At 35.2% G+C, this 10,866-nt stretch overlaps 1 protein-coding gene across 1 annotated transcript; it reads right to left on the bottom strand.

The window, feature by feature from the left end:
• Window positions 1-333: 333 nt before the first annotated feature.
• On the bottom strand, window positions 334-10,484 carry LOC133205535 (polymerase delta-interacting protein 2-like). Its single transcript, XM_061341368.1, has 12 exons — window positions 10,384-10,484; window positions 7,127-7,190; window positions 5,916-6,016; window positions 5,477-5,576; window positions 3,847-3,913; window positions 3,154-3,264; window positions 2,844-2,950; window positions 2,058-2,105; window positions 1,949-1,972; window positions 1,529-1,657; window positions 1,349-1,425; window positions 334-1,139 (listed from the first exon to the last, which is right to left on the bottom strand). Exons 1-12 carry the CDS (start codon window positions 10,467-10,469, stop codon window positions 1,013-1,015), a joined length of 1,041 nt encoding a protein of 346 aa, XP_061197352.1. The 5' UTR covers window positions 10,470-10,484; the 3' UTR covers window positions 334-1,012.
• Window positions 10,485-10,866: the final 382 nt, after the last annotated feature.

Genomic DNA, 10,866 nt, shown 5'->3' with positions numbered 1-10,866 from the left:
TCAAAAGTAGGTCAAACTCCTATGTCAAGGTCAAAGGGTCAAAGTGAATGGTATCCAAAGAAAGGTCTTGTCACAAGGATTACATATGTGAAGTATGAAAGCCCTAGCTCCAACCATTCAAAAGTTATGGCCAAGGTTAAAGTTTTTCAAAAGTAGGTCAAACTCCTATGTCAAGGTCAAAGGGTCAAAGTGGTTGGTATCCAAAGAAAGGTCTTGTCACAAGGATTACATATGTGAAGTATGAAAGCCCTAGCATCAACCATTCAAAAGTTATGGCCAAGGTTAAAGTTTTTCAAAAGTAGGTCAAACTCCTATGTCAAAGTCAAAGGGTCAAAGTGAATGGTATCCAAAGAAAGGTCTTGTCACAAGGATTACATATGTGAAGTATGAAAGCCCTAGCTCCAACCATTCAAAAGTTATGGCCAAGGTTAAAGTTTTTCAAAAGTAGGTCAAACTCCAAGGTCAAGGTCAAAGGGTCATAGTGGTTGGTGTCCAAAGGAAGGTCTTGTCACAAGGATCTCATATGTGAAGTATGAAACCCCTAGCTCCAACCATTCAAAAGTTATGGCCAAGGTTAAAGTTTTTCAAAAGTAGGTTAAACTCCAAGGTCAAGGTCAAAAGGTTAAAGTTGTTGGTATCCAAAGGAAGGCCTTGTCACAAAAAATATATATGTGAAGTTTGAAACCCCAAGCACCAACTGTTCAGAAGTTATGGCCAAGGTTAAAGTCTCATAAAATTTTGCAAAAGTGGGTCAAACTCCAAGGTCAAGGTCAAAAGGTCAAATATGACGGTACCCAAAGAAAGGTCTTGTCACAAGGAATACACATGTGAAATATGAAAGTCATAGCTTTAACCAATCAAAAGTTATGGGCAAGGTTAAAGTTGACAACAGACAGACAGACAAACAGACAGACAGGACAAAAACAATATACCCCCGGGATCTTTCGATTCGGGGGCATAAAAAAATGGCCGAGTTTTACAATCACTAAAGAATCAGTTTGACAACATCACATTAGACCATTCCTACTGGTGGGGATACATTGGGAAAATCGTCTTTATCTTTCCGTGATTCCAGCATTACCCGAGGTACTTTGACTGTAAACATTCCACCATCTTCTTTCTCAACTCCATATGTAGCCCTGGCAGTGAAGAGAATGGAACATATCATAATGTATTGAACATTATTAATTGATATTTCTTGTATAATGTACATAATGTCAAAACTAAAAAGGTAGTGCTAATATGTGGTCTTCTTGTGAAGTATAAGTTATGGAATCCATGCTTTATTCACAGATACAAAATTTTAAAAGCTTCATTAGAAAAATAAATAATGACCAAACATTCTCACCACATAGCACCACTGGGGGCATCAAGTTCTACATTACTCCAGTATTGGAAAGTTCTTCCAGGGTAAATCTTAGGTTGCTGAAATTATGAACTGAACACATGTATTCATGCATAAAAAAGAACAAATTAATTTCCTTGTTTGAATTGTTGATAATAAACATACTAACATTTCTTAACTTACCATCCCTACAACACCTTGTGATAAGGGAGAGCATCGTTGAGAGTTAGGAATACTTAACGTTGTCCATTTACGATTCCGAATTTGTATAATATCATCTCTCAGGTTATCAATTCTTATCACATACCGCCACTACAAAATAAAATCGATGATCTTTAGATATTAGAGATGTGCTTGTCAAAATGAAAAACACAGGTATTTTTCACTAGTAAAAGGCCAATAACTCAAAGAAATTAAATTTACCTAATTGTTTTAAAATCAAGATCCCTATGTAAAAAGTTTAAATTAACTTGTCATTTACTATACAAGTACATGTATAAAATGTTGATGGTTAAAATTAACGGATAAGCTTTTCTTACAGCTGAGTCCTAAAAGTTATTTCAGGATTAAATATATATAATGACATCAGAAGATTGTACTCACATAATGCTTCCCTCCACTGTCCCCCTGAAAACAAACACAAGTATCTCTATAGATCAAGAATGGAGTTTTTACCAAAAGACTTCACACACTGATTGCTAATGATACTCACCCCAGTCTTATCAGCATGTCTGCTGCTAAAATTAAAATATCCCGGAACCTGTCACAGAAAATATACAAGTAAAAGATATAGGTAAGTCCTACAAATGTATGTATCAAATATGGGTAGATTAATCTAACAGATCAACTCAGCCTCAACACAAAAGGCATATATTCAAAAATATTGGATAAGACATGATTAATATTTGTAGCTATCAAAAACAAATGTGCATTTTTCTGTAAAAAAAAAAAAAAATTAAATCAAATTCTAAGTTTAAACAAAACATATATAGGTTTGTTTTCATACTGCATTCATTATTTTTCTCACACACAAAAAAGTTTAAAATGTCATACATTATATGAACTCATTAAGGTTCATAAACCCTCTGCTCACTCATATAAAATCTTTAACTTTTATGATTTTCCACAAGAAATGATTTTTTAAAGTAAAATACTAACAATTATAGCATAGCTTGCAGGGCAAAATTGGACAAAAAAGACACTTCAACTTGACAAATTTATAAAGGATTAACAGACATTTATGTAATTAAGAGTAATCTCTCTTATCAGAGTATTGATAAACCTTAATACACTGTATAAGAAGCTTTTAAGTAGCTGTATAACTTCATCTCCTAGAGAACTTAAAATCTGAATTTGAGATAAAAAAAAAATATAGTATTCATGGCACATGTATACTGCTTCAGAAATAAAGTTTTTTTCCCATTAAGAATATATGTAAAACCATTTTTTACACAATGATGATATTAAAGGGTATTCTGTAGAGAGAGCATTATCTTACGTATTCCGACTTCTTTAAATAAAATGGCATCACAGTAACACGGACATTTTCTGTTGTTTCTTGAAAGACACTGGTAATTCTCATAAAGGAAAGAGTGCTTATCTCCTCTGAAATAACAAAAGTCAACATCTCAAGCCTAAAATTAGGTCAATATTGGTTTTAAAAATTATAAGCATTGTTTTGAAGGCTTATAATTACACACATTTTTGTAACTTGGCCTAACTTGTAATTTTTTTGGAGTATTAGAATTTTTTTTTAAAAACATGAAGATCTTGATACATATGAAGGAAACTTAATGGCTAAGATTCACCAATGAAAGCAGCTGTATTGTTCTGCCATTTGGCAAACAGTTTGTTGTCTATGACCGGATTTTCTGTGCTCTGATAGGGCAGAATATCCTCATGAGGAACTAAGTCAACACCTAAAAATAAAACGATGGTTATAGTTCTACACATGATGTTGATACTGAGACAGTGGCTAATGACAAGTAGCACTGCTCTCTCATTATTACAAACTAATTCCATTTTTTGTTGTCTTACATTAGAAAGTTACATGGACGTTCAGTCACCCTTGTCTCTCAGTTTGTTTTCAATTACCTCAGTTAGAGTGGGTTTTATGTGTATGAGAAACAACAGAGTAAAGTAAGTCATAAGAACTTTTCTGTCTCAAAATTAACCCTCTGAACTTAAATACATGTGCCTTGATGTCAAATCTGCAGTTCTAAATCATCTCATCTACCCCCTACACAAAGGGTTACACTTCCAGTCCCTATGTCCTTGACCTTGTCAAAGTAACCAAGGTCATTATACACCTTCATTAGCAATAATTTTCCTAAGCACTGAATACTTATGTATGTGCATCAAATGTTTATCTCTACAGAGGACAGAGATACATGTACACTGTATAGTGTAGGCATGATAAAGATGGACAAACAGACAAATCTCTTAAAATTTGAAAGAAGGGGGTACTATAAAGAAGAGAACATATCTATAACCTTACATACCTCTTACATGGACTAAAAATTTACTCATTTTGTTTGTAACGTCACTTGCAGTATAAGTCCTTTGTACCTATAAAAGAAGGACACTAAATATTCAATATCCTCATGATTATTATTATATTTTAAATAAGTCTAAATAAACAAGAGGCCCATGGGCCACAACGCTCACCTGAGTAACTTTGGCCATGCTGTTCTTCACCAGATTTTCCCACTGTAATACGTATTGTGGCCCCACCCTATCCCCGGGGGTCACGATTTGAATAATTTACAATCTTCACTACCCCAGGATGCTTCCTTGTAACTTTCAGCTTTTCTGGCCCACTGGTTCTTGAGAAGAAGATTGATAAAGATTTTTCCTATACATTTCAATGTAAAACTTTGATTCCCCATTGTGGCCCCATCCTACCCTGGAGGTAAAGATTTTAATAATTTGAATCTTCGCTACCTAAGGATGCTTCCATGTAAGTTTCAGCTTTTCTGGCCCACTGGTTCTTGAGAAGAAGCTTTTTAAATGTTTTTCCTATATATTTCAATGTAAAACTTTGATTCCCCATGGTGGCCCCACCCTACCCTGGGGGTAAAGATTTGAATAATTTCGAATCTTTGCTACCTAAGGATGCTTCCATGTAAGTTTCAGCTTTTCTGGCCCACTGGTTCTTGAGGAGAAGCTTTTTAAATGTTTTTCCTATATATTTCAATGTAAAACTTTGATTCCCCATTGTGGCCCCACCCTACCCCCAGGGATCATTATGTGAATAATTTAGAATCTACACTACCCCAGAATGCTTCCTTGTAAGTTTCAGCTTTTCTGGCCCACTGGTTCTTGAGGAGAAGCTTTTTAAATGTTTTTTCTATATATTTCAATGTAAAACTTTGATCCCCCATTGTGGCCCCACCCTATCCCCGGGGGTCATGATTTGAACAAATTACAATCTAAACTACCAAATAATGCTTCCATGTAAGTTTCAGCTTTTCTGGCACACTGATTCTTGAGAAGAAGATTTTTAAAGATTTTTCCTATATATTTGAACGTAAAACTTGAATTCCCTATTGTGGCCCGCCCTACCCCGGGGGTCATGATTTGAACAATTTAGTATCTACACTACTGAAGGATGCTTCCACATAAGTTTCAGCTTTTCTGGCTAAGTGGTTCTTGAGAAGAAGATTTTTAAAGATATTTTCTACATATTTCAATGTAAAAATTGGATTCCCATTGTGGCCCCGCCCTACCCCCAGGGGGTCATGTTTTGAACAATTTAGAATCTACACTACCCCAGGATGCTCCATATAAGTTTCAGCTTTTCTGGCCCAGTGGTTCTTGAGAGGATTTTTTAATGACCCCACCCTATTTTTGTCTTTTCTTGATTATCTCCCCTTAGAAGGGGGCTTGGCCCTTTATTTTTCTTTAATTTAAACTCCCCTTCACCCAAGGATGCTTTGTACCAATTTTGGTTAAAATTGGCCCAGTGGTTCTTGAGAAGAAGTTGAAAATGTGAAAAGTTTACAGACAGACAGATGGACGACGGACAACGGGTGATCAGAAAAGCTCATTTGAGCTTTCAGCTCAGGTGAGCTAATAAAAACAAGAGACAATTACAAGGGTATCTAGTGGTCTAGTGGTTTTATTACATACACTAACATCATTCCGGCGAATATCTCTCTCATCACACAATACATGATAATATTTATGTTTCTTCTCTTTCTTTCTGCCTCCCAAGAATCCTCCTGTTTTTCTACAAAGTAAAATTTTACAAACACTGTCATTGTTAAGTGAAAAATTAGGCTCTGACCATTTTCTAATTTACCATACTCACCATGTTTCTCACTTACCAAAACTGGTGCTTAAAAGTTCTAAATTTAATGGATATTTAAATATAGCATATATTTCTGGACTTATCTTACAAGCATTACTGGATTATAAATAGAATTGTGTGATGCTGATTTTAATGCTTACACATTACCCAATTCTAATGGCCCTGTGCTATAAAGTGTGGCTATGACATCCACTGACACTGTTAAAATTCTCCCATCATGTTTAGATGAAGTGTTGGATCTTTGTCATAGATACTTACATACTGTCTAGTCCTTGTTCTGGTGGTTCTGTAATGTGAAGTGTGGCAGGATTTTGTCCAAATATCACTCCTCGGTAGCCAAAAGTTTTGTTGATGAATGTCTAAAAACAGAGGATGAATCCAAGTTCCATATATCTATGAATTGCATGAATTATGAACAGTTGAACTTTGGTTCTCCAACATTGATATCTCAAATACCATGGATACCTCAAAGTGATTTGGATGGTTCCATCTCTTTTTGTTTATGAATTTTACCCTCAATGTTATGAATCCTCAGGTTTGACTGTATCTACTAGACTAAGTATGTCTCTAAATATCATTTCATTTGCAATGCAAATCTGCAACATTGAGTTAGTCAATACGTAAAACAAACTTATGTCTATTCTTACAAATACATAAACATTACAAATTCTAAGCTTTTATGCCCCCCTAATCAAAGATTAAGGGGTATATAGTTTTTGCCCTGTCCGTCCATCTGTCTGTCTGTCTGTTTGTATGCAAAAACTTTAACATTGCCCATAACTTTTGATTGGTTGAAGCTATGGCTTTCATATTTCACATGTGTATTAGACCTTCCTTTGGGTACCAACATATTTGACCTCTTGACCTTGACCTTGGTTATTGACCCACTTTTGCAAACTTTACTCAACTTTAACCTTGGTCATAACTTTTGAACAGTTGGTGCTAGGGCTTTTATATTTAGCATGTTTATTTCTTATGACAAGGTCTTTCACTGCATACCATTAATTTGACCCTTTGACCTTGAGTGAGAGTTTGACCCACTTTTAGGAAACATTAACCTTGACCATAACTGTTGAATGGTTGGTGCTTGGGCTATCTACCAGGTATATCCATTGACACAAGTTCTTTCTTTGGGTAACAACATTTTTGACCTCTTGACCTTGGAGTTTGACTTGCATTTGAGAAAGTTTAACCTTCACCATAAGCTGCCACACGGGGGCATCAGTGTTTCAGAAACACATCTTGTTTGTGTTGAGAGGACTATGGATGGCTTTCTATATTGATGGAACTGTTCATTCTAACCATTTATTTGCAGATCATTTTGAATCTGTATTGAAAATTTATCACAGATTTGACATTTACTTGCTACTGTTTTGAAGGAGTTTTTTTTGCAAATGTTTGATATATAACAACTAATTTTTGTCCTTCATCAATTTATATAAGTAAATACTGTTACCATGGTAACATACCTCTCCAATTTCGTAAGCTTCATGCTCTTCTTTCTCATCAAGTGCAGGTCCAACTGCTACACAACTACAAAAAAATATATATATCAGTAATTTTACATTAATTTGCCATGTTAAGTATTCTGGTCGCCTTCTTGCAAAGTGAAAAAAATACATACAACATGTACTGTAGTACATGTATTCCCAACATTGGCCACTGGTGCCTTTGGCAATTTTTTTTATCACAAGATAAACAACTCTATCAATAGAAACAAAAAGATTTTAATTCATGCTACAGAGAATAATCCAAAAAGTATTGGTGTTCTTGTCAGTAATTTGTGCTACAACCATAATTCTGTGAGGATTTCTCAGTGAGGTGTCAAAGTAGGTCAAACTTTGTTTTCCAAGCCCCATTAATACACAGAAATGTCCTCTTAGAATTTCCTGGAACAAATACATGGATATATTTTTACAAGACCTATACACTCCACAATAATGATGATTACACTGACAATTTTCTGTATAGACTACAACTGTTCTGTATCTACATTTGACAACTCTAATCATCATAATCATTTTACACAAAACAACAAAAATCATCGAGGAAGTAAAAAAGAAGGAGAAAATGGCAGTTTATACGTCAAACATGCAGTCACCAAATGCAGCAAGAACAGCAGCAGCTAATAGAAATGAGTGGAGACATTCTGTGGAGGCCCTATGTGCCACCAGGAACAAGGAGGATAGGTAACAGGTAACAATAATCATACTTTAACTTTAACTTCAAGATTGACACCAAATACTTCTGTCCTTATTATGGCTCCTCATGATGGCTCAGTAATATTTCATATATATGTGTTATGTAATCATAAAACACATGACTTGAATATTATTGAGAAAGCATTATAGCATAGATTAATACATTGTTTTTTCTTTGAGAAAGACTATTGAGTAATTCATAGGCATTTTATCACATTCATACATCCCAACTTTTGAAAAATCCCATAGGGGATTTTGCACTTAACAACAATTTTCAAAGCAGTGCCTTCTGGATATCTCCTTGTCATTACAAAGAAATACAAGAGGCCCAAGGAGTGATAAATAAAGCTATATTACCCAAAAACCAGAGAAATAGGATGATCAGGGATCAGCAAAATATTAATTTAGTAATCAATAACAAATCTTAAAGTTAATCTACTTAATTGCCTGTACTATCCCCCATTTGTCACTATACTCATGTGGGCTAAACAAAGCACTACATGTATTAGTTAAAACATTTCATTCCCCCTCGTTAGCCTCTCTTAGTCTTTGAAGATTATATATTGTACAAAGATATGGTATTTTTGTCCAATTTTCATTTGTCTATTATTTGAAAGTATACCTGACCATTAAACACTATGAAAGTACTTTTAGTATTAAATTACAATAAAATTTCTTGCCATATAATTCTGTTATACAATTGACCTTCCAAGTTACATTATTTATAGTGATTAACTATTATAGGTGAATAGCAATGGGGAATAACTTTTTTTAGTAGAAATTAATAAATTGACCGAAGGATACAGAATTTCAAAATCTGGTAAAAACATCCTTGCTTATTACTTTACATATACTTTATTTGCCTCCTAGATGCCCAGTAGCAGAGAAGAAGATTTTCAAGGAAATAATCCATTTCCACTACAGATTCAATACAGCCCCACCCTAATACCAATGCCCCTGACCCAGGGGCCAAGATATTCACAATTTTGGAAAAGGCATTCTTGCTCATAACTATACACTCAGTATGTTTCCTTAATACAGATGGGCAGAGAAGAAGATTTTTAAAGAAATAATGCATTTCTATGATATATTCACAATTTTGGAAGAGGCGCCCTTGCTCATCATAACTATACACTTGGTTTATCTGCTAAATACCTAGGAGCAAAGAAGAAAATTTTCAAAGAAATAATGCACTTTCACTATACCGGTATTATCAATAGAGCCCCTCCTTTCCCCAAGAATCCCTTCACCCTGGGGCCACAAGTTTCACAATTGTGAAAGAGGCATCCTTGATCATCATAACCATGCACTTAGTTTATCTGCTAAATACCCAGGGGCAGCAGGGTTCTCACTAGGATTTTGCTAACTTGAGTCCCAGCAGAGAAGAAAATTTTCAAAGAATTAATGCAATTTCACAATATCATCAATAGAGCCCTGCCCTAATACCAGAACCCCTTACCCAGGGGCCATGATATTCATAATTTTGAAAGAGATGCCTCTGCAAATCATACCTATATACTTGGTTTATCTACTAAAAACCTAGGAGCAGAGAAAATTTTCAAAGAAATAAATAGTGCACTTTCACTATATAATCAATAGAGCCCCCCCCCCCCCATTTCCCGGAGAACCCTTTCATTCTGGGGCCACAAATTTCACAATTTGTAAGAGGCACCCTTGATCATTATAATCATGCACCTAGTTTATCTGCTTTTTAAACAGGAGGAAAGAAGATTTTTAAAGAGTTAAGGCATTTTAACTATATGATCATTAGAGCCCCTCCATAACACCAGAACTCCTGACGCTTGGGCCATAAATTTCACAATTTTGATAAAGGGCTCAATTCTTATTAAAATCCTGCCAACAGTTTGACTGCTTGGTGTCCAGGAGTAAAGAGGAATATTTTTAAAGATAGCACTAATTTTGATGGTTTTAGCCCCATCCCTCAGCCCCCCCTCCCCCCCCCCCCCCCCCGGGGGGGGGGGGCAAGAAATTCATAATTTTTGTACCCCTTCACCCATTGATGTGATATGCCAAAATTGGTTCAGTGCTTAAAGAGAGGAAGCTGAAAATGTTCGAAAGTTTACGACCTATGGACATTGCACGTTGGACAACAACGTACGAAAACAGATAGCAATAGGTCACCTGAGTGACTCAGGTGACCTAAAAATTGGCACTGTGCACATTGATCCAAATATTTTTTTTTCTCGGTAACCTTGAGACCCACAATGCAACACAAATGCATCTTGCTGCTAACTGCGTTCTCACAGTTACAAATAACAATCACACTTTGATTTTATGGATATTGCAGATAAATTGTAGATTAAACTTTCCAGATGTCTCGTGCGGTTTGAAGATTTAAGTTAAAAGTAAATAGGGTATCCAAATACACAAGTTTTGCGCTCGCCCAAGCGGTCGCACCGTCAACATATTATTTCTGTCAGGGACGCGCGGGATCCAAATTTAGTTTACTTACATAAAACAAAAAGCACATACAGCATATATTTTCAGAAAAAATAGGGACATACCTTAAGGAAAGATGTCTTCTGCAAATATTATGAAAAATACACTTTCTATTTGTTCTTAAAAGGGACAAGCACAACACAGGACGCATTCTTTGTACGAAAACATATAGGAAATGCCACCTTGGAGTGTAATTCTTAATTCTCACAAACGGATTTAAATGTTCCGGGATAAGTAGAGAAAGGTTTTCTGGAGTATGTTACAAGTAGGTCGGTAGACCAAACTACTGTTAAAGGAATGAAATATTGATATATCATAAAAAATAAAATAAACCTGCAGAATAAAATACGCAAATTTATTTACTGGAAAAGAAAAAAGTGGCAACTTTTCAAAATTAAGGAAAAGCTAGTTGGTTATTTAATACATATATATATATTTAATTTGAATTTAAAGTGCTGGATATTTCCACAATACCATGCTTCATGTTCTTTCCAGCATACTAAATTTCATGTTCTTCCCCAAACGCCTCTCTAAGTGTACAATTGTTC

This window comes from Saccostrea echinata, unplaced genomic scaffold (assembly GCF_033153115.1).
Source record: "Saccostrea echinata isolate AGI-Se365-2 ecotype Australia unplaced genomic scaffold, CSIRO_AGI_Sech_v1 ptg000054l, whole genome shotgun sequence".
Taxonomy (NCBI): domain Eukaryota; kingdom Metazoa; phylum Mollusca; class Bivalvia; order Ostreida; family Ostreidae; genus Saccostrea; species Saccostrea echinata.
Note: the sequence above shows the minus strand (reverse complement) of the source record. Positions and strands in the feature narration are given on the sequence as shown.

What these genes read in the sequence shown, in the direction of transcription:
- LOC133205535 (XM_061341368.1), bottom strand. Translation starts at nt 10,469, where the DNA reads ATGCGTCCTGTGTTGTGCTTGTCCCTTTTAAGAACAAATAGAAAGTGT. An exon ending in GACATGCTGATAAGACTGGG is followed by an intron (nt 1,973 to 2,057) that starts GTGAGTATCATT and finishes GTTTGTTTTCAG; the next exon opens with GGGGACAGTGGAGGGAAGCA. An exon ending in GCCCCCAGTGGTGCTATGTG is followed by an intron (nt 1,140 to 1,348) that starts GTGAGAATGTTT and finishes CTTCACTGCCAG; the next exon opens with GGCTACATATGGAGTTGAGA.